Source organism: Alosa pseudoharengus, unplaced genomic scaffold (assembly GCF_046254945.1).
Source record: "Alosa pseudoharengus isolate Yale_2024_CS ecotype anadromous, Long Island Sound unplaced genomic scaffold, YU_APseudo_1.1 YU_APseudo_1.1_scf_8, whole genome shotgun sequence".
Taxonomy (NCBI): domain Eukaryota; kingdom Metazoa; phylum Chordata; class Actinopteri; order Clupeiformes; family Clupeidae; genus Alosa; species Alosa pseudoharengus.
The window spans coordinates 36,795,558-36,819,495 of NW_027468870.1; the positions used below are offsets into that span (position 1 = coordinate 36,795,558).

Sequence of the window (23,938 nt, forward strand, 5' to 3'; positions counted from 1 at the left end):
GAGTCTCCTGAGGGGCTCACTGCTGCACAGCGGTTCTGCTCCCTCTACTCAACACAGCCTGGCAACCACTCAAACACAGACAGGGCCTCCCTCATCCAAACTACACACAGCCTGGGGCTGTTATCACCTTTTGTGTGGCTTTTGCTTAAGATCTGGTGTGTGTGTGTGTGTGAATATATATATATATATACATATACATATATATATATATACATATACATATACATATACAATGTTACACACACACACACACACACACGTGTGTGTGTGTGTGTGTGTGTGTGTGTGTGTGTGTGTGTGTGTGTGTGTGTGTAACATTGTATATACATCTTTGTGCGTGTCGGCATGTATGTCTTGCTCTAACATGTTTAGGGTTACATTCTCTCACGCAAAATTAAACTCTGTCTATCTATCTGTCTGTCTGTCCCTCATCACTTGAAAGGTAGACTGAAATAACAATACCTGTGACAGCTCCCTGATCCGCCTCACCGTGGACAAGAATCAGCAGATACCACGTATCATTCTGTCAGCCCTTTGCTATGATGCTGAGGTAAAGATACATAGCTGCTGATGGATTAACAAAACAGTCCCCTACCGAGGACCTTAGCACGCCTGACAAACCCCTCTAGTGATATTATTTGTGTGTGTGTGAGTGTGTGTGTGTGTGTATATGTATGTGTGTGTGTGTGTGTGCGTGTGTGTGTGTGTGTATGAATGCCTGTGTTCATCTCCTAAGGCCTGTTAGTAGCTGTATGTGTGTGTGTGTATGTGTGTGTGTGGGAGTGCCTGTGTTCATCTCCTAAGGCCTGTCAGTAGCTGTGTGTGTGTGTGTGTCTAGATGTGGGAAAGCGGGAAGAGGGTAGAGCCCACTAGCTCGCTCCTTATCTGTGTACAGAGCTCCGAGGGGCAGAGTCATTAGCTCGTCCACATTCCCTCCTCCGTTTCCCCTCTCTGCCAGGACGATAATAATGCCCACCAGGGCCGACATGGACACATGGACACACAAAGAGGAGTCCCGTCCACATCGATCCCCCCGGCTACTTTACGCAACAGTGACAAACACGCCTGGCTCTGGATACACTACACAGACGTGTTTACCCCCCAAATTGCTGCCCTGTGGGAACACCTCCTGGCCACTGCTAGACATGTGGGCCCTGGCGGCTGTCCATGTGGGCCCATTTCCAAAGTCTTCCTAGCGATTGCTAGGCTGGTAGTACCAAGCTCACGCACAGTTCCAGAGCTAAAACATCTGGAAGGAGTCAAGTCAGTGTGATTCTGTGTGCTCTTTTGTGCGTATGAGCAATTGTGTAAACGTTTGCGCTCAATCTGTATGTGTATCACAGACACACATACACATACACATACACAGACACAGAGAGAGAGAGACTCACACAAACACAGAGAGAGAGAGAGAGAGAGAGAGAAACTCACACAAACACACAGAGAGAGAGAGAGAGACTCACAAACACACACATACACACAGAGAGAGAGAGAGAGAGAGAGAGAGAGAGATTCACACAAACACAGAGAGAGAAAGAGAGAGACACTCACACACACGCACACACACACACACAGACTCACACACACACACACACACAGACTTACACACACACACTCTCACACACAGACAAACACACACACAAGGCTCTGAGCCCTGGCTTGCTGCAGAGGCTGCTGGAGGGAAAAGTTGAGTCAGCCCTGTCAGGGCCGTGGAGGGACTCTGGCTCTCTCCCTGCGCTCCGGCTCCGGCTGCGTCTCCACGCTCCATGTCACACTGAGAACATTGTTCAGAGGCACTGGAGGAAAGCTGCGCAGCTGCCATGTCTGCTCTGCTCTGCTCTGCATGACTTTGCGTCGTGACAAAAAAAAGGTGCAGAAGCACAGACAGACATAGTGCCCGGGCTCAAGGTGAACCTTGACAGTGTTTGGTTTATGTTTCGTTTTCATACCTTCCTTTCATTCCCTTTCATTTTTCTTAGTCTTCTTTTTTTTTTTTTTCGAGCTGTAGGATTCCAATGCTACATCAGCGTTCGATAAACTGCGGAACTAAATGGATGCTGAGTGATAATCGCAAAATGTCTCCTAATTCACTGAATGAACAAATGGTACTAAGCCCTAAGCGTACAAATGGCACCAGTGAATCTGGAGATGGAAGGGAAGAGCCATCTGAGTGCAGGGCAGCTGTTAGTCGTCCTCTTTGTCTCCCTGGGAGCTACGCTGTTGTTTTTTTGTTGGTTTTTTTTGCAGGGCCCCAGAGAGACTGGATGCTGGTAATTAGGCACAGTCTCCCCGGATCATAGCATATAATCTCATCCTGCTGAGCCGAGCTGCCTCTCCTCTCTGCTCACGAGGCAGAACACCCCCAACCCCCCCCCCCCCCCCCCGCAGTTGGGAGTTGGAGCGCTTTCTGACCCGCGTGTCCGTCTTGTCCGTGCCAAGTGTCATTGGCGCTCATGTGGTTGTTGTTAGTTGTGAGTGGCTGTGTTAAACGGTTCCCGTGTGAGCGAGCACAGAAGGGGACTGGTGTGTTGTTGTGGGGTGAGGGCCGGGCGAGTGCCGTGGACCCTTCATTCCAGGAGGGTGTGCTGGTGGTTGGGCTTGTTCTGAAGGGCGGGAGGTTTTTGCTGTGCTCTTGTGTTGTTTTCACAGCTTTGTTTTTCTTGTGATTGGTGTTCAGATGTCGCTCTCTGCACTGATCAGAGACAGCAAACTGCCTCGTGGGTCGCGATCAGACCATTTTGTGGTTTAAAGATACACTTTCAGTGTTGTCAGTGTCTTGTGTGGGTGAATACTATACATAATACTATACATAATGGGAGTAACCATGTTGGTGTGTGTGTGTGCGTGTGTGTGTGCGTACTGTGTGCACGTGCATGACTGAACATGCATGGGTGTGTCTGCCTGTGTGCTTTCACACCTTTTCTCACCATTACCAATGTGTGCATGTGTATGTGTGTGTGTGTGTGTGTGTGTGTGTCTGTCTATATGCACCAGTCCTCATGTGAAGCATATCGCTTGCACACATGACCATCTGGTCAGCATACCGCTCTTACTCGGTGCCACAGCACAGCCCCTGTGACCGTGTGGGCCCTGACGGAGTTAAACACCATCCATTATGCTGTCGGAGGAGGACGGCAAGACCGGTGACTTCATGGCTACAGCACAATGTATGGTCTGTCTGAACCACTCGGTTGGGACGAGACAGCTCTACCTGTCACCCCCCCCACCCACCCACCCACAAACACACTGGTGTTCCCCTATAGATTTAGTCTGGTCTTAAATGGGGCTTACTGGACACACTGTAAAACTAGTTTCTCTCAAGCCATGTATCCTAATTTGATTAATTGTTAGGGGAATTGGATCATTCACCATGGACAGTTTTCCACTGCCACTTCTTAGGACCCCCTCTGCTTCCTCTACGGCAGACTGATGTCTGGAAGGCGGCTCTATTGGACTGAAATTATACACACAGAAAAGAACAAAAAAACATGTAACATTACATTTTATTTGATATGACTTATGACTTATGAGAGTATGAGAGCATGCTGTGCCATGATCCAGATTTTCTTTTGTTAAGAATATTTGCTTTTTTGTTGTTTCTGTTTACTAATGTTGGGGTAGAGTCTGCCCCCTCTTTTTCAACCTTTGGCTAAAACAGGAAATCTCACACCTGTTTTTTCACACATAATGGCATCTAATATTCCCTGTTCCAGAGCCATTTAGAACCTGGCAGCTGAATGAGTGTTTTTTCAGAGCCAGCATTGATTCAAAGTTGGAACAGAACTGCTCTCATCCTTGGTATATGCAGATGGCTCTAATCAGATGAAAATGTTGCACAGGCACCTTGAGCTAAAATTCTCTCAGCTGTTTATCTTTTGAGTGTGTCTTTTGGGACAAATCATATCTCTTTATTTACACATCAAAACATTTTGGATTGCAAACACTAAAGGAGATGAGCTTAAAAGAGATTTCTCTTTCAAGACCGATGGTTGTTTTCTTTGTTCTTGCTGTGGCTGGCACAGATTGTCATTTATTGTTTAACATGTATTTTTTGTTTAATAGTTTCTTCATGTTTGACATCCCCTGTGATGCAATGGCACACATATCTTTAGAAATCTCATGAATTTGCTGCAATGCTTTTAGTATTGCTTTAAAAAAAGGACTTGCCCCCATCACAATTTGTTTCCTTTAACGTCCTGCTCAACCGTTTGGTAGAACACACCTTAAGACACCATATCTTACCAAAACATCCAACTGTTTTGAGTTTAAACATATGGAGCCATACAAGGCCGTAGTCATGATGTCAACATTGGGGGGGACCAAATCTGTGGTGGGGTCTGAGGGACCCCCAAACAGAAGGCCCCCCCCCCTCCCCCGGTGAGTTTTGTGAAAAGAGAAGGGTGGAGAAGAAGCAACTTCACTGGTCCATCCCTGGACCCGTGACTCCATTTGTATTCAAAATGTATACTTTAAAATAAATTACAAACTTGAGTATCTTTTGATAACCTCTATATTACACAGAATGTGGTTCTTTGACTTATTACTTACACCTGAAGATTTTTCTAAACTAAGGCTAAAGACTCATAGGTTTGGAGCCTAATAAGATTTTGTCTTTTAATTTAGATTTTATTATGCTGGCGGCTAATCACACAATTTTAACGTAGTTTGAAAGGGACAGGATTCAGGAATAGGCTACTAAGACAGGCCCCTCTTCTGTCTGACTCACCTCATGTTACCCCTGTATGCATTATAGACTGGCTTCTGACAGAAATGACGTTTTGTGCCAACATGTAGAAACACTAGGCCTACTACAGCCTTTAATTGGTGAATGGAGGTGCAAATTCCTTTCTTTGGTTATTGTCCGCGATTCACATTAACTACTAGGCCACATTTGATCACGTTTTGCCTGCATGGATGCGCGATTGAGTGCGCATCTAAATAATATGCAAGATGCAACAATAATTTCTAAGAGGCCTATACACGGTAATTTCTGGCATTACTACTAGCACATGAATGCATTAAAGACGTAAAAGAAATGACACAGGCTTGCACAAATTCATCATTTAAAATAAAACATTTCACTTTCGCTATCATTGTGAGAATAGGCTACAATATGGAAAATGTTTGTCCCTTTCAGTCTGATCGGCTCCAAACATGTATGGGATTTCCTTAGCCTGTGCTACACCTTTCCAAGAAGTTTTGTGAAAATTGTTCCGGTAGCTTTTGCGATATTGTTGACAGCCCTACCTCACCGCAGTAGGGTGCAGTAAATGGAAGCTTTTGATAGCGCACGCCACTAACAAAAAACGGAAAATCACCAGGACAAACCACTCAGGGGTGTAGGCTACTCTGGAACCATAGGTCACTAATTTGTGCGTTATTTACGTTTGATTACATTTCAGGTACGTGTTGGTTTCCTGTATGCCTAGTATAGCGCTTTATTCTTTCTTTATTTTTCTATGTCCGAATATTGGGGGGGACATTTTGGTCATATTTGAATATTGGGGGGGACACGTCCCCCTCAATGTCTATGGTGACTACGGCCCTGGAGCCATATCTACCACTTGAGTACTACATGTTAAGCTCAAAATATTTGCTCAGTACCTCTGTAATGTCAAAGGCCACACCTTCTCATCATACATGGTTTAAGAAATGAATTTACGTGATTTCGGCCATATTTTGTGGAGTCACATCTACCAAGTTTTGAAAAGTAAGCCTTTTTTTCTTCATTATTATGTTAAAATGAAGTGGAATAACACATGTATTAACTTCAATACATTTTGGTCTGTACCATGAAGGGAAAACTGATTCAACTATATAAACTATATATTTTCTGAAAGCTTAGACCATCAGGATGTAATCTAAAATGACATGAGACATGTCCCATTATGCTGCCCATGTATAATACATTGGGTATTGGTAAATAGTGTATATGGCTAATACCGTTTTGGGGTTATGTCATGAGGAGGGTGACAAATCTCAAAACCCATTTCAGTTCACATCTTGAGGGTATATGCTTTCAGACAATATATGGTTTAGGTGGTTTAATTAGTTTTTCCTTCATGGTACAGCCCAAAATGTATCAGCCATATGCTTAATTTACCAATACCCAATGTGTTATGCATGGGCAGCATACTAATGAGGAGGGTGGGACATGTTTCATGTCATGTTAGATCACATCCTGAGAGTATAAGCTTTCAGAAAATATATGGTTTATGTGGTTGAACCAGTGTTTCCTATATGGCACAGACCCAAAAGTATCAGCCATATATCCGATTTACCAATACCCAATGTGTTATGCATGGGCAGCATACTAATGAGGAGGGTGGGACATGTCTCATGTCATGTTAGATCACATCCTGAGGATCTAAGCTTTCAGAAAATATGTGGTTTATATAGTTGAATCAGTTTTCTCTTCATGGTATAGACCAAAATGTATTATGTGTACATTTTCTTCACCTAAATCCATAAAATCCCATTCATTTCAATGGGAAGTGGTCTGCAGACAGTGTGAATGAGGTTTTTCTTGTTAACATGATTTTTCTTAAACTCTGGGACCAGGGTTACAAGATAATACCACTTTTTTGGGGGGAAAAACTTTTTTCTTTCAGTAAAACACAATAGTCTCATGCCAAAGGCAGATAACTGACTTTTATCATAAACTGGCGCCTCAACCGTTTGGTAGAGGTTCATAGAAATTGAATGGGAGGGTCCTTTGAAAAAAAAAAATCACAGATTTTTCATACTACAGCCTATAGAGCAAGCTAAAATAAACAAATATTTTTTTCATCACTTTTATCATGGTGTGCCAGTTAAAGGGGTCATCATAATGCTTTGTTCAACAGTTCAAACAAAAATAACTGCATCTTAATACTCATTCAGTCATTTAATTTCATATTTATTCTTTGAAAACACTGGTGTTGAAATGTCAACCCCTGTGCCTGTTTTGTTTATGAGGAAATAGGAAATGCTGACTTGTGCGAGTGTCTGTATACATTGGCAAGCAGCTGGAATAAAGCAACGGTTCAGTAGGACCATTTCAATATCACTGATCTGCATAACTTGTCTAATAACGTTCCAAAACCTTAGCTTACACAGCATGAGAAAGCTCATTAGCCCCCCCCCCAAAAGTCTTCAGTTTATCCACAGTTCATGTCATAGCTGGTCATTTTCAGGTAAACACTTCAAAAGGCTTATAAATGATACCAGATTTGCAGCCATTTTAACAGCATTTGGGGGGTTGCTTCTGTCCTTTTTGTTCCCATGTTTGCAGGATGGTGCTTTACGAGTGCTGCCCGGGCTACATGAAGTTGGACGGCATGCTTGGCTGCCCTGCAGGTTGGTCTCGGGTGACTCGGTTGGGCAACAGGAATTTTAATGACAGTTGAAACAATGCACTCTATCGATAGCACCTTAGCATTATGGGAAGGTACAGCAGCGTGGGCTTGCCAAGCTAAATTAAAGTGCTCCTCTGTGACACTTTTAGGCTCAAGCCAAAGGTTATGATCATTCAGCCGCGACCAGACTTACCTATTCTCTTTTAGCTCTTGTTTGCAGTTAAATTGTAAACCAACTGTTGGTGTCAGACAGAGGAGTAGACTGAAAGGAGTAATGCCTTTGTTATTCATTACCAGCATTACTGAAGTGCACTGTAAGAGTTTGGTAATATGGTCTTATCCTTGTGCACTCTTGCATGGCAAAGTCATAAGGAGGCTGTTGAGAGGCTCTAAACTAGGTGATGATGTTTCATAGACATTATACTGTACAACCGCTGACAGACACTACTCAAGAGTTCTCTAATAAACTTTTGTGAGACAAAAGAAAATGCATGTTGATGATATGTATACTCTTTCGTTCATCGCCAGTGGCTCCCATTGACCATGTTTATGGTACCCTGGGTCTTGTGGGGGCAACAACCACACAAAGGTATGCAGATATCTCCTCCCTCCGTGCGGAGATCGAAGGCCGTGGCTCCTTCACCATGTTTGCTCCCAGTAACGATGCCTGGGACCTTCTGGATGCAGTGAGTTGTTTCGCACATTATTACACATCTCATGGGACAGAGCGAAATTATGTGCGCTAACCACACAATGTCTGGCAGGTCAACACACTGTCTTTGATCTAACTCAAAATCTCTATGATGATGATGATGATGATGATGATGATGATGCAAGCCAATGTCATATCTTTGATTTAGGATGAGCATTGCCCCAGCATTGCAATACAAAAACCCTCTAACACTTTGAAATTTAATTAAATTGAAATGTGAAGCATTAATGTTTTGAGTTTGGGTGTTTGCTATGTCTCTGATGCATTGCCTCTGTACTATTCCAAAACCAGAGTGTGAAGGCCAAACTGGAGGGCAGTCCGGACGTGGAACTGAACAACGCCCTTCACTACCACATGATCAACAAACGCCTCGTCACCAAAGATCTGAAGAATGACTTGACCTTGAAGTCCATGCACAACAGCCATGGACTGCGTATCAACCACTACTCAAATGGAGTATGTGTTGTCTGTGTGGCTATATTCCCAAACCCATTCAAACCCATTATCCTAACACTAACAACACAAACTGTAACAACACTGACTGCCCATTACACTGTTATGTGTTAATTATCAGGTGGTCACAGTGAACTGCGCCAGAATCATTCATGGGAACCAAGTGTCGACCAATGGAGTGGTGCACGTCATTGACCGGGTCCTCACACTTGTGGAAGATACCATTCACAATGTCCTGGACAAAGACGAAGACCTGTCTAGTCTCAGAGTAGGGTTTTTAAACTCCTAATGTTAATAATAACCTAAAAAGAATGATAGCTGAAATATACTGTATCAAACAATATAGCTGTTTTTCTGTTTTGAGAATAACTCAAGTCATGATCTAATATTACACTGTTCTCATGTCTACTTCATGCAGACAGTGGCAGAGGTTTCAGGCTTGATGGACACACTGAAGAAGCCTGGCCAGTACACTCTATTTGCCCCCACTAACACTGCATTTGACAAAATCGAGGGAGATGTCATGGAGCGTCTCATGAGTGACACAACCATTCTCCAAGGTAAGGCTCGTCACTGATAATCAAGGCCATCTGGTCTTCGAATAGACCCTTTCAACGGCATGAACAAACATGTGTGTTCCCAAGGCATTTCCGGTGGCACCTGTTTTAATGTCGAGAATTTGAAGAGCATTAAGCTAAAGTTCGATTAATTTAAATTTCGAAGTATCTACGTTGGTTTTGCACATTTCAACCGGAAACCCTCTAGGAACAGATTGAAAGGGTCTGCAGATACTCTCTGTGTCATATCCATTTGCGCAAACCATCAGGCTCGTTACTGGTCAGTCTGAATGAATTGCCCATTCATGATCACTGGATGCTACTCAAATACTCAATTAAATTGAATAAAATATGCTTGATTGAGTTTAAAAAAGATATAGAAGTCAAATGTTCGCATGACATGGGTCATAGTCATGCTAGTTAAAGGACAAGTTCGGTATTTTACACTTAAAGCCCTGTTTTCAGATAGTTTATGATTAAATAGAACGTTTAAGACTGAAATTTGGACACATGCTGCTGTCCTGAGAATTTTCGGTTTCTGTGGTAGCGCCCCCCCTCCTCCAGAACGCTGCATAGGTGCACTGAAACAATCCTTCCTAAAATGCATTAAACTTTCGTTTACAAAGATGTGAAACTCACCGAGTGGTCAGGGGTGTTCACTGATATGCTCACACAAAAATCGCTGCAAAAGATTCTTTCCAACAGGTTTTATCGTAGTTTTTGTCCAACTCCATTGACTTGTATTGGATGTGCTGTGAGTTACGGTATTATTCCGCTGCCGGAAACGGATATGGGGTTGTTTGTATTCTTTCTGTAGTCTTATGCAGTCGCGGTACCGTTGGCTACTACGCTATCCAAATTATTGTCACGTCCAACCATGGCTAATGCTAAAATGTCTTGGAACTTGCACGATGTGAATGATAGCCTACGTGAATCATTACGTTTTCGTCATGAAAGTTCCACAGCCAAAAAAATAGTTAACGTACAAAATCATGTAGCCAAATTATTCATGTAGGCTAGGGTTAGTGTTAGGCTTATGATGTGAACATGATAGGTTATGGCCATAACAAATAAGTTCATTTTCTACCTGTTACAAACGTTACGTTACAAAATGTCAACCTTACCCCAAGTTCTTCCAACTCTGTCGTCCCAGGAGGTAATGTGGGAACCGCTGTATTTCTCAGGCGAAAGAGCTTTTTGGGCGATTTCTTTCGACCTCCAGCGAAGTTAAGTAAAATGCAGACCGCAGAGACACGGTGATCAGCTTTCTGCAGATTCTCAACAGGTGTGCTCACATCCAACCCCAGAAATTCCAGCCACAACTTTAGCCTTTCTGTATTGTTGAAAGGAAGTCTGTGACAACTTTTTTTTGCTACGAATTTTCCCGCAATTCGGAAAAGCACAAAATCGTCTCATTTTTAGCTGTCTGTTGCAAAATACTTCAAGACAGCGATCTTCTGCTTCTTCTGTGTATTCAATGAAATGCCAGTGGTTTGCTTGTAATTGGCAAGACGGTGTAAGGTGCATTATCGCCACCAACTGGGCTGGAGTGTCTATTATTCAAGCTCTCAACGGAAGAATGTACGGGTGTGAGGCGTTTGGAAAAATAGCTCCACAGTTTTACAACGCATGGTAAAACATGAGCATATCAGCGAACACCCCTGACCACTCGGTGAGTTTCACGTCTTTGTAAACGAAAGTTTAATGCGTTTTAGGAAGGATTGTTCCAGTGCACCTCTGCAGCGTTGTGGAGGAAGGGGGGCGCTACCACAGAAACCAAAAATTCTCAGAACAGCAGCATGTGTCCAAATTGCAATCTTAAACGTTCTATTTAATCATAAACTATCTAAAAAACAGGGCTTTAAGTATAAAATACCGAACTTGTCCTTTAAGACCACCTAATTATCCCTCCTCCACAAATGAATTCTTTGTAGGGATGCATAATCGTGAATTCATTAAATGGAGGCATCCAGTACCCAGAGTAAGAGGAGAGAGTCCATGCTTTGTCGGCCAGAGCTTAGATCAAGTGACGGACGTCTGGTAAACATCTCTCCATCCTTCAGAGCAAAGCTGCTCTGTGGGCCCACGGCTTGCCTCACCTCTGTGGAATGCTCATGGCAAACAGAAGAGGGCTGAGCGCGACCCATTTCAAGAGTCAATCTGCTGCGCTTTTCAGTCCGGCTACTATTGTTAGTGGTTTAGCACTCCTCAAACAGACCCGACTGAGTCTAAGTCTGTTATACGCCGCTGCCCGTGTGAGATTCTCAGACAGTCCGCAAACAGCATCACCGACCACAGGCGCATGGGCATCCAAAGTCAAGACAAGTCGTGTCCCTTCTCTGTTTCTGCAAGGAAATGCTTGGATGTTGAATAATGTTACATATGTTCAGAATGCATCTCCTGATTTCTTTTGCGGTTCAGCGGTTGCATGGGTTGAAAGAGAATTGGATGTATATCATATTTATCTAATGTCTGAAACGTCTATTCCAAGAGAGACTGGGATGACTTAAAGTAAAAGAGACTCATGGCTATTAAGTTACATTGAATAATTAAGGACACAATCTCATTTTTTCTCTCTCTCTCTCTCTGTAACACACAGAGAGAGAGTATGGTATCCGGCATTGTTGTTTTCTTCTTTCCTTCAGCATCGTCATAAAAAGTGTGCTTTCAAGTTTGAACCCATTAAAAGCAAAAGAGTTGAGGATATCTGGCTCTGCTCAGACTGACACATGCCCTTTTCTCCTCTGAAGCATGTGTGTCTCATGAGCGCTCCAATGCTAAAAACGAGATCAATCAAGAGTCCAGACACCGACAGCTCGTCCATTCCAAAACGAGCGGAGAGGAGAGAGCCAGAACCCCCAGGGCAGTGGTGATCTGGGTCACCGTCCAAGCCTCCTTTAGTAGATAATAGGGTTCCGATGTCGACCCCCACCCTCACTGCTCTGTTGAAGTCAGAGTCTGAGCTCTGGCCTTTGAGATAAGACCACACAATTGGAAAGCATTTTTTATGATAACATCTTTTTACCTCGACTCTTTTGGGGTGATGGATTTGAGGGAGAAATTACTTGACAGTAACTTGGTGCTTCCCAATTTAAAAACTGCCACAAGCGATGCTACACTGAAACAATTCTTAATAACTTCCAGATCCTTCCCTATCCTGTCGATGAAGTATGTGAAGAATAATTGTCAGGAAGGGATGGCACAGTTGGAGTATATATTCACACCAAAGACTTTTTTTCTGATCACAGAGCCCAGGAGAGAATGAGAGATATTTTTTATACGCATCCTAATATGAAAACAGCTATCATAAGAGGTTTAAATTATATGACTTATAACAGTTTAACAAAGACCCGACAAGACAACATAGACAACATTAACAGACCCTGCGGTTTAGCAGCTTTAAAAGAGCTTTTGAGCCAATCACAGACAAATGACTGCTGCCACAGGAGACTGTGGGCGGGTGACTACAGATTGCCCGTCTGCTCAGGAAGGATAGGGTGGATTAGACTCTCCCACGCTGCTCAGATAAAGTGTCAGACTAACCCAAATGAATAAAACAAATGTTTTAAACTCTTTCTTTAAAATATACAGTATATAGTATTGTCTTAGCGCTCCTGACACATCCGATTTCACAGAATCTATGTCGACTAATATGGAAAGTGTTTCTATTGAGAGATTATTGATGTTATTTGAACCGTTATTCGCTCTCTTGTCTTCACCAGCTCTGTTGCAGTACCACCTCCTCAACTCAGTGCAGTGTTCTGAGGCCATCATGGCAGGCGCCGTTTACGAAACAATGGAGGGAAGCACAATTGAAATTGGCTGTGATGGTAACAGCCTCACGGTGAATGGCATCAAAATGGTGTTGAAGAAGGACATTGTGACCACTAACGGTGTTATTCACCTGATTGACCAGGTCCTCATTCCCAATGCAGGTGAAGTTTGTCATATTCGCCATCCTATCATGGCTGAATGGCTCAGCTGCACAATGTTCCTTTCACCTCTTGCTCTGTTTTCTGCCAGCTTTACTGCATATGTGGTGAATGTGACCCCGAGACCTAGACATACATCCTCCATGCAAAGTCACTTTCTCATATTACTTACATTGACTTTATGAGAGATTGAACATAAACAAGTTTGCACGCAGACATACTACAGACATACAGTACAGGTGTGCATGCACGCTCAGGTGTGAACTATGTGTGTACATGTGGACACTGGCTCTGTAATAAGAAACCTATAGCTAAAAAACCCAAATATAAGGAAATAATCTTTTCTACAGGGAAGTGTTGCCAGGTGTTCTTTGAGTGACCCTTTGTGCTTGTTATTCTGCCCTCCAGCCAAGCTGGTGATGGAGCTGGTGAGTGAGAGCACCTTCAAAGACATGGTGTCTGAGCTTGGCCTCGCAGCCGCCATGCAGCCAGAGACGGAGTACACCCTCCTGGCCCCCCTCAACGGAGCCTTCACAGGTGAGTTCACCTGACCAGAGATTAGCTTCAGGGAGCAAAAACACCCTCGTCGTTTGGCTCCTGTAGCCAACTCCCTTATATTTGCTGAAAGCACTGTTAGCACTAGGCGTGGATGGGACTTAAACAGGACAGTCCATCAAGAAAAAAAACATTATTTGCCATTGAAAAATAAATAAACAAAGTGTTTAATCCATCAAGCTAAATAAGGTGATGTACAAACGTTTTGGTCTGAGGACCTAAACGTTTGTACATCACCTCACTTGGTAGCACCTTGGCTTGATGGATTAAACACTTTGTTTATTTATTTTTCAACGGCAAATAATGGTGTGCGAGTTTTTTTCTTGATTGACTGCTACGTTGCCTAAAACTAACGCACCCGCACGGCCTTGAGTAATTGGCGCGAGACTCTAACTGTCTAACTTAAACAGGACAGGACATTATCTTATTTCTTTGAAAAGTATTTTCATCCAAGGCTGACCGATTCTGTCTGGTTGTGGCATCTTGACTTGGTTTTACAGAGGAGGTGATGTCCATGGATCAGCGTCTCCTGAAGATCATCCTGGAAAACCACATCCTGAAGCTGAAGGTCTCCCTGAGTGAGCTCTACAACGGCCAGGAGCTGGAGACTCTCGGTGGAAAGCTGCTGAGAGTGTTCATCTACCGAACAGTTGAGTTAACTTTTGTTTGCCTCAGGTTTGTGGTTGTGCTGAATACCGTTGCTGAGAGTCATTATTAAGATTAATAGTGGACCCCGCAGCTTGCGGAGGTGAAAACATCTGTCTTGTTATAGGTGATTGCCGCTGTATCTGGCAGGACGTGTATGTGCTAAATGTTGTTTTTTACTACCAAGGCTTTGCCTGTCTAGATTTTACTAGGTGTTCATGTTGTAAGACACATCTTTAAATTGGGCACAGACATACCTGATGGAAGAACATTCAAATGTTATAAATATGACCTAGGCCTGTACTTTTGGTTCTGGGTATTCTGGGACCATTATTATCAAAAAACCATTTGTTTCAGATATAATGAAAAACACTTGGTTTTAATCATTTGCTTAATAGCTGAGTCCAAAATACACCATGTCCACATACACACCATCATCCTCTATTGCTTCAGTTTGGGTCTACATTCATTTGTACTTGTCTGGTCCATGCTAGGCTGTTTGCATCGAGAATGCCTGTATGGTTCGGGGCAGTAAGGAGGGAAGCAATGGTGCTCTACATCTTATGAGATCAATCATCAAACCTCCTGAGAGCACCATGTTTGATCTCTTAATAGCTGATGGACGTTTCAAGTAAGTGCTGACTATGTTAGCCTACTGTATATGAGTGGAGGTGCAAAACGCACACCAGAAAAGGAGGTGCTGGCAACCAGTAAAACACTTGCAAAAGGAGAGAAGTGCCGCACACTCCCGAGTTACACATATAAGTCTTTAATGTGACAACATTTCGGCCTGTCGGCCGACGTGACCTGAGGAAGGCCGACAGGCCGAAACGTTGTCACATTAAAGACTTACATGTATATGTGTAACTCGGGAGTGTGCGGCACTTCTCTACTTTTGCAAGCTGTATATGCCAACATTGTCATTTAGTATCATACTCAAAAAATGGCAAGCTTCGTTTCATTTTCCAACCACTAGTATACAGTAGTTTCATGTTGACTAATGGTTAATAACCCTACTCCACATTTAGTTCTTCCTAGACAATCTGAGACACAACAGCTCAATTACATTTCACTTCCCTGGGGTACGGTGCTAATTTGTTTCTTGCTTGTAGGATATTCTTATCATTGATGGACACAGCAGGTTTGATAGATCTGCTGAAACAGACTGGAGCCTACACTCTCTTTGCCCCCACAGACAATGCTTTTGAGGTTCTGTCTGAGGAGGACATGGCTCTCCTTACAAGTGAGTTAAGTTCTGAGTGCTAGCCTGATTAGCTTTCCCATCATCCTCATCCCCCAACTCCATTTTGGTTATTTTGCAGTTTTGAAGGTAGCACTGAGTTTTTAATACAATTTTATGGTAGGTTTTAATTTTAGCTAGTTTTTAAGACAATCAAATTAATTTTGATGGCAGCCTTTGGCAAAGAGAATAGCTAAACAATAGATCCCATCTATGTTGTTCTGTGCTGCTGGTTGAAAACATAAGAACAGTTTTGATAGCATGTTCCAGATAGCTAGATAGCACACTTTCATGTTAGCTACAGTAGTCTTTACTTTGGAATTTTACAATCCCTCCTTAAGGATCAAGTTTAACTCTATCTCCTCATATGCTTCCAAATAATAATAACTCTTGATCTGAAAGTCCTCTTCTTTGGATACTCCTCCCAGGTGATCCCAATGCACTCAGGACAATCCTGCTGTATCACTTCAGCAAAGGGGTCTTCATCAATGGAGGACTTGAGGGAGGGGTCACAAATCTTCTCACGACCATTCAAGGAAACAACCTTCAGCTACTCTCTGTATGTTCTACTCCACATCTTTGTTCGCCAGGCATACACATTTCAAATAGACTTATATATAAAAATAGACATATATATAACGTTCTGTGTCAATGAAGAGACAGTTTACCATTAACCGGGTTTAATGTTGACTATCGTCGGCCACAGCCACGCCACAAGAACACACTTTTACACTCACGAATAGGAGCTCCAACTCACACACACCTCCTCGTAATCTCTACTACCCCCCCCCCCCCCCCCCCCAAAAACTCCACTCATAACCCTACCCTGGCCCAGGTAACAGAGCCTATCAGAACCATATAACACAGTAACCATGCTCACATACTTTTAGGAACTTAAGACACTCTACAATAGGATATAAAAAATGTGCCTGCTATTTTTGGAAAGACGAAATAAAAACACATCCTCCATTTACTTCTTCTGCCCCGTTAATAATCCAGATAGACTAGACTATCCCCTTGGACCTGTTGAAGTTTATAAAATGGTCCATTTGTACAAATCAACTTTAAGTATTTTGAAGGCATTTTTTTTCTCGCCAAACATTCAAAAAACATTTATCCTGTCAGAGGAAATTGGTGGAATTTAACTTCTTTAAGTTCTTAGCACCAGACAAAGCAATTAGGCAATGGCCACATTTCCTGTTGGATCCCGTTTCTAAAACTTCATTGGGCCACATGGCTAATCTCCTCCAAAGGTCTATGCACACCGTTTAAAAGGCTATTTCTATGGCCAGCCAAATGATTTATTATGATGGAATCACAGTGTCTTTACACTGTAAACATTTTTTCAGTGATGTTTTCCCAAAATATATGACCTTGTATATGACTTTATTTACAGTGTATTATATGAAAACATAAGAAGAGAGATTGTGCTCTCAGTGTTTCCCCATTTGGAAACAATGCTTCTTCTATGTAACCCCTGTGACTAGAGGACCTGTCTTTCCAGTACAGAGTCATGGTCTGTTCTGAGAGACCTCCATGCCCCTAGAAAAGCCTATCAGGACTCCTGCCAAAGTGATAGACATCTGAATTCCGGTCAATTAGCTGCCTTCTCCAACCTCTCTCTCTCTTTCTCCCTCTCTCTCCACACCCTTGCCCTCTTCTCTCCCCAAGGTCTTGGGGCAATGGGTTGTTATGGCCATGTGGAACTTGGAAAGAGAAGAGTGGATCGTGATTATTCTGACAGATAGGGAGACTAAAGAACAGAGAGAGAGAGAGAGAGAGGAGGTTGGAGTGAACATCCTTTTCAGCTTTATTCCTTTTTGCCAGACCCCAAAATGAGTAAATGTGTGAGGCTCACAAAAAATGGTGAATGGAAATACTGTAATGCATTTACAAATCTTTCTCAATCTCCGAGTTAATTTCCAGAAGAAAAGAACAATAGAACCATCTGGAATCTATTTTGTGAGGCCATTGGTGCGGCTTTCTGTCCATGATGTCTCAATTGCTCCTTTTACTTTAACTTGTCAAGACTGTTGTTAGCATTGTCACCGACAACATTACAAGCAATTATTTTTAATTGTGCCTATTACCATAATTATGGCCATCTCTGTCTGTCTGGTCAGGTGAACAACTCAATCCACGTGAACTCCATCGACGTCCCTGACAATGACATAATGGCTTCTAATGGAGTAGTCCATGTGGTCAAGACCTTGCTGTATCCTGGAGGTGAGGAAGGAACTGTAATCTGGACTGAATAGAAAACATATGCTCAGGCCATTGTAGGCATAACTTGGGCCAAGGTGTATCCAGTCACATTTTAAGATGAACTTTCTAGGTCTCTTCTGTTCTCTTTTTTAGGGGATAATTTGACTCTCTTAGAAGTGAATGCCATGCAAAATCCACTCAGACGTTTACCTTCATGTCTTGCTATGTCTTGAAAAAACACATGATATTAATATCACTCGTTGCGTCACCCATGGTTGATGCCAGATTAAGGTCTCGGCTGTGGATTATGGTTAGTTAGATGAATGAGAGAATGAAAAGCTCATGACTTGTTTCGTCCTGTTTCTCAGACCTGCCCGTGGGACGTCAGGATCTGTATCTCCTGCTCCAGAAACTCATCAAGTACATCCAGATCAAGGTGAAGCAGACATGATCTAATGCAGTGGCCATACAGATTAGTACATATGCATGGGAACGCACATATTGGTGTTTTACACCATTCAAACGTAAAAAAAATGATTATGTTTATGTGTCATCTACACTGCATTCCATCTAATTTCTTCCATAGTTTGTGTCTGGATTCACATACCGTGAGATTCCTCTTACTTTCCTCAGTAAGTTGCTCAACACATCATCAACAATGACCCTTCCATTAACATATGACAGTGGGGGAATTGCTACAGGATATGCATTCCCATTTCAGTACATGCCATCTATATTTATATATAGATCTATATATATTTATTGAAAACTGTCAATATAATACAGTTACCAAGTAAAGCAAATAGAGTGAAGTGGATAATGTAAGTATATAAAGTGCCAGCAGTGTAGAAGAAAATGTCCTGGTAAGGAGAGAGAGAGAGAGAGAGAGAGAGAGCTGCAACTTGGTAGAGAGATGATAAGACAATTTATTTGTATCATAGGGAAATAGTTTCATTGTAACTCATTGTATTTATGCTATTTGCTTATTTCTTTGAATGAAATTATTACAATATTACACATACATTTCAAAGTATGTACATGGCCTATGCCTTTGTTCCCTTCCACAGCAAGAACCATCACTAAAACCACCACTACCACCAGGATTGTTGAAACAGGTAAAGTTTACATGGCGGAAAATAAATCTCTCTTTGTGAATGGGTGTTGCAGTTGTGAAATGAAGCTACTTCCTGAGAACAAGTATTTCATGAGAGGCTACAAAATCAAAGCAATGGTGATGTGCTCCAGATAGTGATCGGCCTAATTTTACTGACAAATCCATATTAAAAATGTTGAGGAAAATTGCATTTATTTGCCCGAGGCTGATATTTCAGACATTCTTATCTGTCCTATCCATTATACATTAATTAAGTTGCACAGTCTGGACTTCGGCAGTGGTGATTTTTACCTGGCGCAGGTTACCGTGGTGAATCTCCTGCCAGAATTGTTCAGAAAAATAAAGAGCTTTCGTCAGACATTACGAATGACTGCTGATGACACAGCAGCTCTTCATCTTTACGTGCCTGCTACCTGCTGGAGCTGGCCTGCATTTAGAAGGCTTTAATATCCAACACTACTTTTCATGCCAGCAGATGAGGACATTTCTGGCAACTTTTAATGTGAATCTGCACAAGTGGTCCAGAAAGTGAAGAGCTTTTAAAACTGGATATATCACCTCAAGCACCAAGTAAATACAACTCTGGCTCTGAGCAATCAGTCTGAGCACATCACAGCACAGACGAAAAATATATTTAAAGCAAAACTCAAGCAAGGACTTCATAAATTGATATTCATTTTCGAAGAAAAAAAAGTTCCTGATAAAACAGATGATAAACAAACACTCCACTGTCCATTTCCTACAGACGTATTTAATTTGGTGTTTGGTTTATGAACAGTTACTATATGCAGTATGTGTGAGCAATTGCCGTAATTGGTGAACTATTAGAATGCAGTGTTTGCTGCATTTTAAATATTGTCCAGTGGTTCAGGGTTGATCTGTATGACTGAGATTAAAAAGATATGCAGCAGGCTACTTGAAGACAAACACATCAGTTCAGTGTACACTTATGTTATGATAAAATATATAGCATTCATCAGTAAGTTATTCATCTAAAAAGGCAGTAAGAAAGACATGCGAATACATTTATACTTCTGAACTGACGCAGCATGTTCCTGGACCTCATTAGACATTACAGGCAGTGAGCCGCAATCTGTTGAATAACTGGTTTCTCTGCCAATCCCTGCTTTTGGCATTGGTTAGACTTATGATTAATTTTGTATTGGAAAGACTGTTCTATTTCCATGCACTGCAATTGAAGCCATAACTGGAGATTTATACTTCACCCACATGCCAAAAAAGGATCTTAAGAGATTGAAAGTAAGAAATTCTGCATCCATAGAGACAATAGTGAACTGAATTATGTGGGCAGGCCTGTGACACTGGGGTATATTGATAATTATTTTGTCCCCTTTTTTGTAACTGCATGTAGTTACACATTAATTACATTAATGTGTGTATGCTTTTCACAAAACATATTTGTTTTCATGAGTTATTTACTATATGACCATTTACAGGCATACCATCTCACTTTTCTTTGGATATCACAGTAGCTGTTATTATACCGAAATACCTTTTTGGATTGAAGCACCATCTCTCTCTCTCTCTCCCTCTCCCTCCTTAGCTCCTGAAATCACTAAAGTCACTCGAGTCATTACCAAGACAGAGACTGACCCGACCACAGTGGTCACTCGGGTGATTGAGTCAGGTGAACCAACAATCACCAAGGTAACAAGAGTCATTGAAGGTGAACCAACATTCACCAAAGTGACCAGGGTTCTTGAAGGTGAACCAACAATCACCAAAGTGACCAGGGTTGTTGAAGGTGAACCAACAATCACCAAAGTGACCAGGGTTGTTGAAGGTACACCAACTATTACCAAAGTCACCAGAGTTGTTGAGGCAGAAGCACCTTTGACCACTGTGACCAGAGTGATTACGGGCGAATCAGAACCAACAGTTACCAGGGTAGTTGTTGAGGGTGAGCCAACAATCACCAAAGTCACCAGAGTGGTCGAGGGTGATCCATCACTCACCAAGGTCACCAGAGTCATCGAGAGTAAGTCACAAATAAAGGTCTCATTACATTCAAAATGCTAAATGACCAAGTAATAGCCCACAATCAACTGGCCCATGCTGTAATACATTTCTTTCTTTTTGTCTTTAGCTCACACTTCTTCTGATGGGGAACTGGACACTGACGGTGAAATCAGGAGAATCATTGAAGAAGGTTAGTCGTCATTGCAAACTGTGCAATCATTCAGGGATCACGCCACAATGTTATTTGCTGACCTTATAATTAAGACAATGAAAATCCACAATCATTTTGTCATCGTCACATAGTTATAAATATAAAAAGCTATATTTAGTTACGAAAAGTACGTCTTTTACCCTTGTATTACAGGTACATAGCTGTTTTAAACTTTTTCTGTAAAATCTCCTTTGAGAAGGGAAAACCAAATCATAGCACAAAATGTTTGAATTTTCAACCCTCATTAGAAGTTTCCAAGGTTAAGAAGGTTCTGGAAAGCGAGGTTCACATCCTCCAGGAGGAGGAGATCAAAAGAATCATAGAGGGAGGTCAGTCGATGAAAGGGTTGCCCGAACCCACGCTGCAAATTGGCATGATCTGGAGGAGCAACCAATCGCTGCGCTCAACATAAACCAGACTGACTGTTGGCATGCTTTGAAAAACACTTTTTTGAAGGTCTAAATAAGAGATGTAAGAAATGACACTGGTGTATTTTGGCATCCAAAATGGCAAAACTTTATACAAACACTTATTCAGACCTTCAAAGTGCATGGTGGTGCATTTAATATCATTCAAGTAAATATGGGTGGGTTATAGAAAGATTCTGTGGTCCAGAAGCCACAACCATAAACAAAAATAACAATAACTTCTGTTCCAAATTTTTAGAGAACAAAAGATGGTTGGTGATATTAACTGCACCATAGGCTGTTGTGAAATATGCATGGATTTATGATAGCAGATTTATTTTCTCAGCAGATGACAATACATGTGCGATGGATCAGACTCTCTGTTGCATGCATGCTGAAACCGAGTACAGCAAACCTGGAACCCTCAGGGCCTATTTAAATCTGACACTGGAGTGCAACTGCCAACATTTGTCACTGAGAAAGCACTCTTGACTGTTTTTACTTGTCATTTACTGTTATCATTACAATTGTTCCACTTTTATTTGTTCTCTTGCCAAACTTGTTCTTTGCTCCAACCCACGGGAGGTTTGCCTAAAACAAAAGGAGGAATATAAAAGCTAACAAAATGTAAAAACCACCATTGCCTTAGTCTGTCGATCACACTATAGCCCCTGTGGTTCTAACAGAATCCAACCAGACCTATAATGAAAAAGCACAACATCTGATGCAATACCTAGAACTACAGTATATCAGGCAAAGGATGCCATTACACAAATCACCTGCTAACTAGTACTCTCAAATCTATCATAACTTTTGGGAAGTCCCTTCTACAACAAGTCCTCACACTGAGTTCAAGCTGGATTGTTAGGAAAGCAACACACAGAGCTCAATTTGGAAAATGGATGTTCATCATATGAATAAGAATTAATTAAAAACTGGCCTATAAAGGGGGCAGCAAACGTATGGATAAAAACTGGCCTATAAAGGGGGCAGCAAACGTATGGATAAAAACTGGCCTATAAAGGGGGCAGCAAACGTATGAATAAAAGCATCTGGATCTCTGGAGCTAGGGGCCATGCTTGCCATTTTGTGGATCATTGCTATTGTCTATGTCCGTTAATTCTCTTGTGGCGATCTACAGGTGGCCCTGGACTCACAACTGTCACCAAGGTGATCAGACCAGAACCTCAAATCATTGAAGGTACTGAGAAGCATCCCATCCCTACATCTCTTCATACTAGTGCCTGAAATCCAGTTGTGTGTAAAGGATGCTCACTGTTAGCTTTTCTTAACGCTTTTGTTTTGAAGGGCCTGATTTCTCCAGGATCACATCCTTCCAAGGAAACTCAGACCTGATTGAAGCAGAATCAGAGAAAATCACCAAAATCATCCAAGGTAAAAGTGCTACCACATGAATAATTCATAACCAAACAATATTAGACTGGAGATGAAACTCCACTTTCAACTGCTAATGACTGTGTCTTGTTAATGACTGTGTCTTGTTACTGATGTGTAATTTCGTCTTCCAGAGGGAGGACCAACGCGATTGCAGGCCAAAAGAGCACCAGGTAAGTAAACACAGTAGCCCACAGCTCCCCTGCTTCAGTTCACAATCACTGTGCACACAGACGACCATATAAAAAAACCTTAAACAGAGTGAAAAAGCCAAACCAACAGACTAACGTAACATTTGCTCACCCTCCGCCAGTCAAACAAGCAGGCATGAGGAGAAGAAACCGACTGGTGCGACGCCACCCCAAGCGCACACAGTAGAGTCCACACACAAGACCGGTGACTTCTTTACACACAGACGCGGATGAGGAACAACTGAGATCGTGACATCTAACGGACACTTACCTTGTTCTCTCCTCTCTGAGGGAGTTCAAGATGGAGGAGGAGTGGGATTACACTTGATCTTGTTGACCCCTTGAATGAACTGATCTCAATATGCCTGGAAGCTGAGAGGATATGAACTGAATAGCATCAAGAATGTCAAAAAGAGAAGAAAAAAGGGATATATGCAGTGTCTACAATGTGTATTTAAAATGTTTATATAAGTGGAATTTGAAATTCTGCTGTGGTGTATGGGGTCTTTGAGGGATATGTGAGATATCTTAAACCGTCAGCGATGTTGCTTTGTTTATATGTTTATTTGTTTGTTTGTTGTTTTGAAAAAAGATACATTGCTTCTTTTGAAATGGGATGTAATAATGTATGACTTACATTAGGTGCTTACATTCACACATTTGAATGTATTTTTATACATCTGAAGCAGAAGTTGCAATTATTTGCTGTAACTTACTGTAATTTGGACAATTTGTCAAAATGTTCAAGTTTACTATAGTTTTGTTTTATTACATCTTATCTTTGTGGACTTCAATAATATCTTTTCCATCTTATCTGGTGTTTTTTTCAGCATTTTGATGGTGTATGTTTAACCTGTGTGCTTCCAAACTGAATGGCTGGTTATTTATCATTCATTTTCCATCATTGTTAAAGGCCTGGTTGGTGTCTCAAACAAATCTCCGCCTCTTACCTCTGTTTGAAAACACATAGAGATCTAAATAAAAAATGTATTCTTGAACAGAAA

The 23,938-nt window shown here is 41.9% G+C and overlaps 1 protein-coding gene across 2 annotated transcripts in view; it reads left to right on the plus strand.

Moving 5' to 3' along the window:
* postna (periostin, osteoblast specific factor a) overlaps positions 1 to 23,938 on the plus strand; it is a 26,283-nt gene extending 2,345 nt beyond the window's left edge. The window contains exons 3-24 of one of the 2 annotated variants that reach the window (XM_076275329.1): positions 7,274 to 7,338; positions 7,866 to 8,023; positions 8,341 to 8,505; positions 8,624 to 8,770; positions 8,921 to 9,062; positions 12,782 to 12,994; positions 13,400 to 13,528; positions 14,047 to 14,195; positions 14,686 to 14,822; positions 15,304 to 15,434; positions 15,860 to 15,990; positions 17,555 to 17,657; positions 18,005 to 18,072; positions 18,223 to 18,268; positions 18,704 to 18,751; positions 20,315 to 20,749; positions 20,858 to 20,920; positions 21,190 to 21,270; positions 22,490 to 22,549; positions 22,657 to 22,743; positions 22,878 to 22,916; positions 23,057 to 23,938. In XM_076275329.1, coding sequence (XP_076131444.1) covers positions 7,274 to 7,338; positions 7,866 to 8,023; positions 8,341 to 8,505; positions 8,624 to 8,770; positions 8,921 to 9,062; positions 12,782 to 12,994; positions 13,400 to 13,528; positions 14,047 to 14,195; positions 14,686 to 14,822; positions 15,304 to 15,434; positions 15,860 to 15,990; positions 17,555 to 17,657; positions 18,005 to 18,072; positions 18,223 to 18,268; positions 18,704 to 18,751; positions 20,315 to 20,749; positions 20,858 to 20,920; positions 21,190 to 21,270; positions 22,490 to 22,549; positions 22,657 to 22,743; positions 22,878 to 22,916; positions 23,057 to 23,121 — 2,662 coding nt within the window. In that variant the 3' untranslated portion in view covers positions 23,122 to 23,938. The remainder of the gene's footprint in view (positions 1 to 7,273; positions 7,339 to 7,865; positions 8,024 to 8,340; positions 8,506 to 8,623; positions 8,771 to 8,920; positions 9,063 to 12,781; positions 12,995 to 13,399; positions 13,529 to 14,046; positions 14,196 to 14,685; positions 14,823 to 15,303; positions 15,435 to 15,859; positions 15,991 to 17,554; positions 17,658 to 18,004; positions 18,073 to 18,222; positions 18,269 to 18,703; positions 18,752 to 20,314; positions 20,750 to 20,857; positions 20,921 to 21,189; positions 21,271 to 22,489; positions 22,550 to 22,656; positions 22,744 to 22,877; positions 22,917 to 23,056) is intronic. The other variant, XM_076275330.1, reaches the window with a different exon arrangement.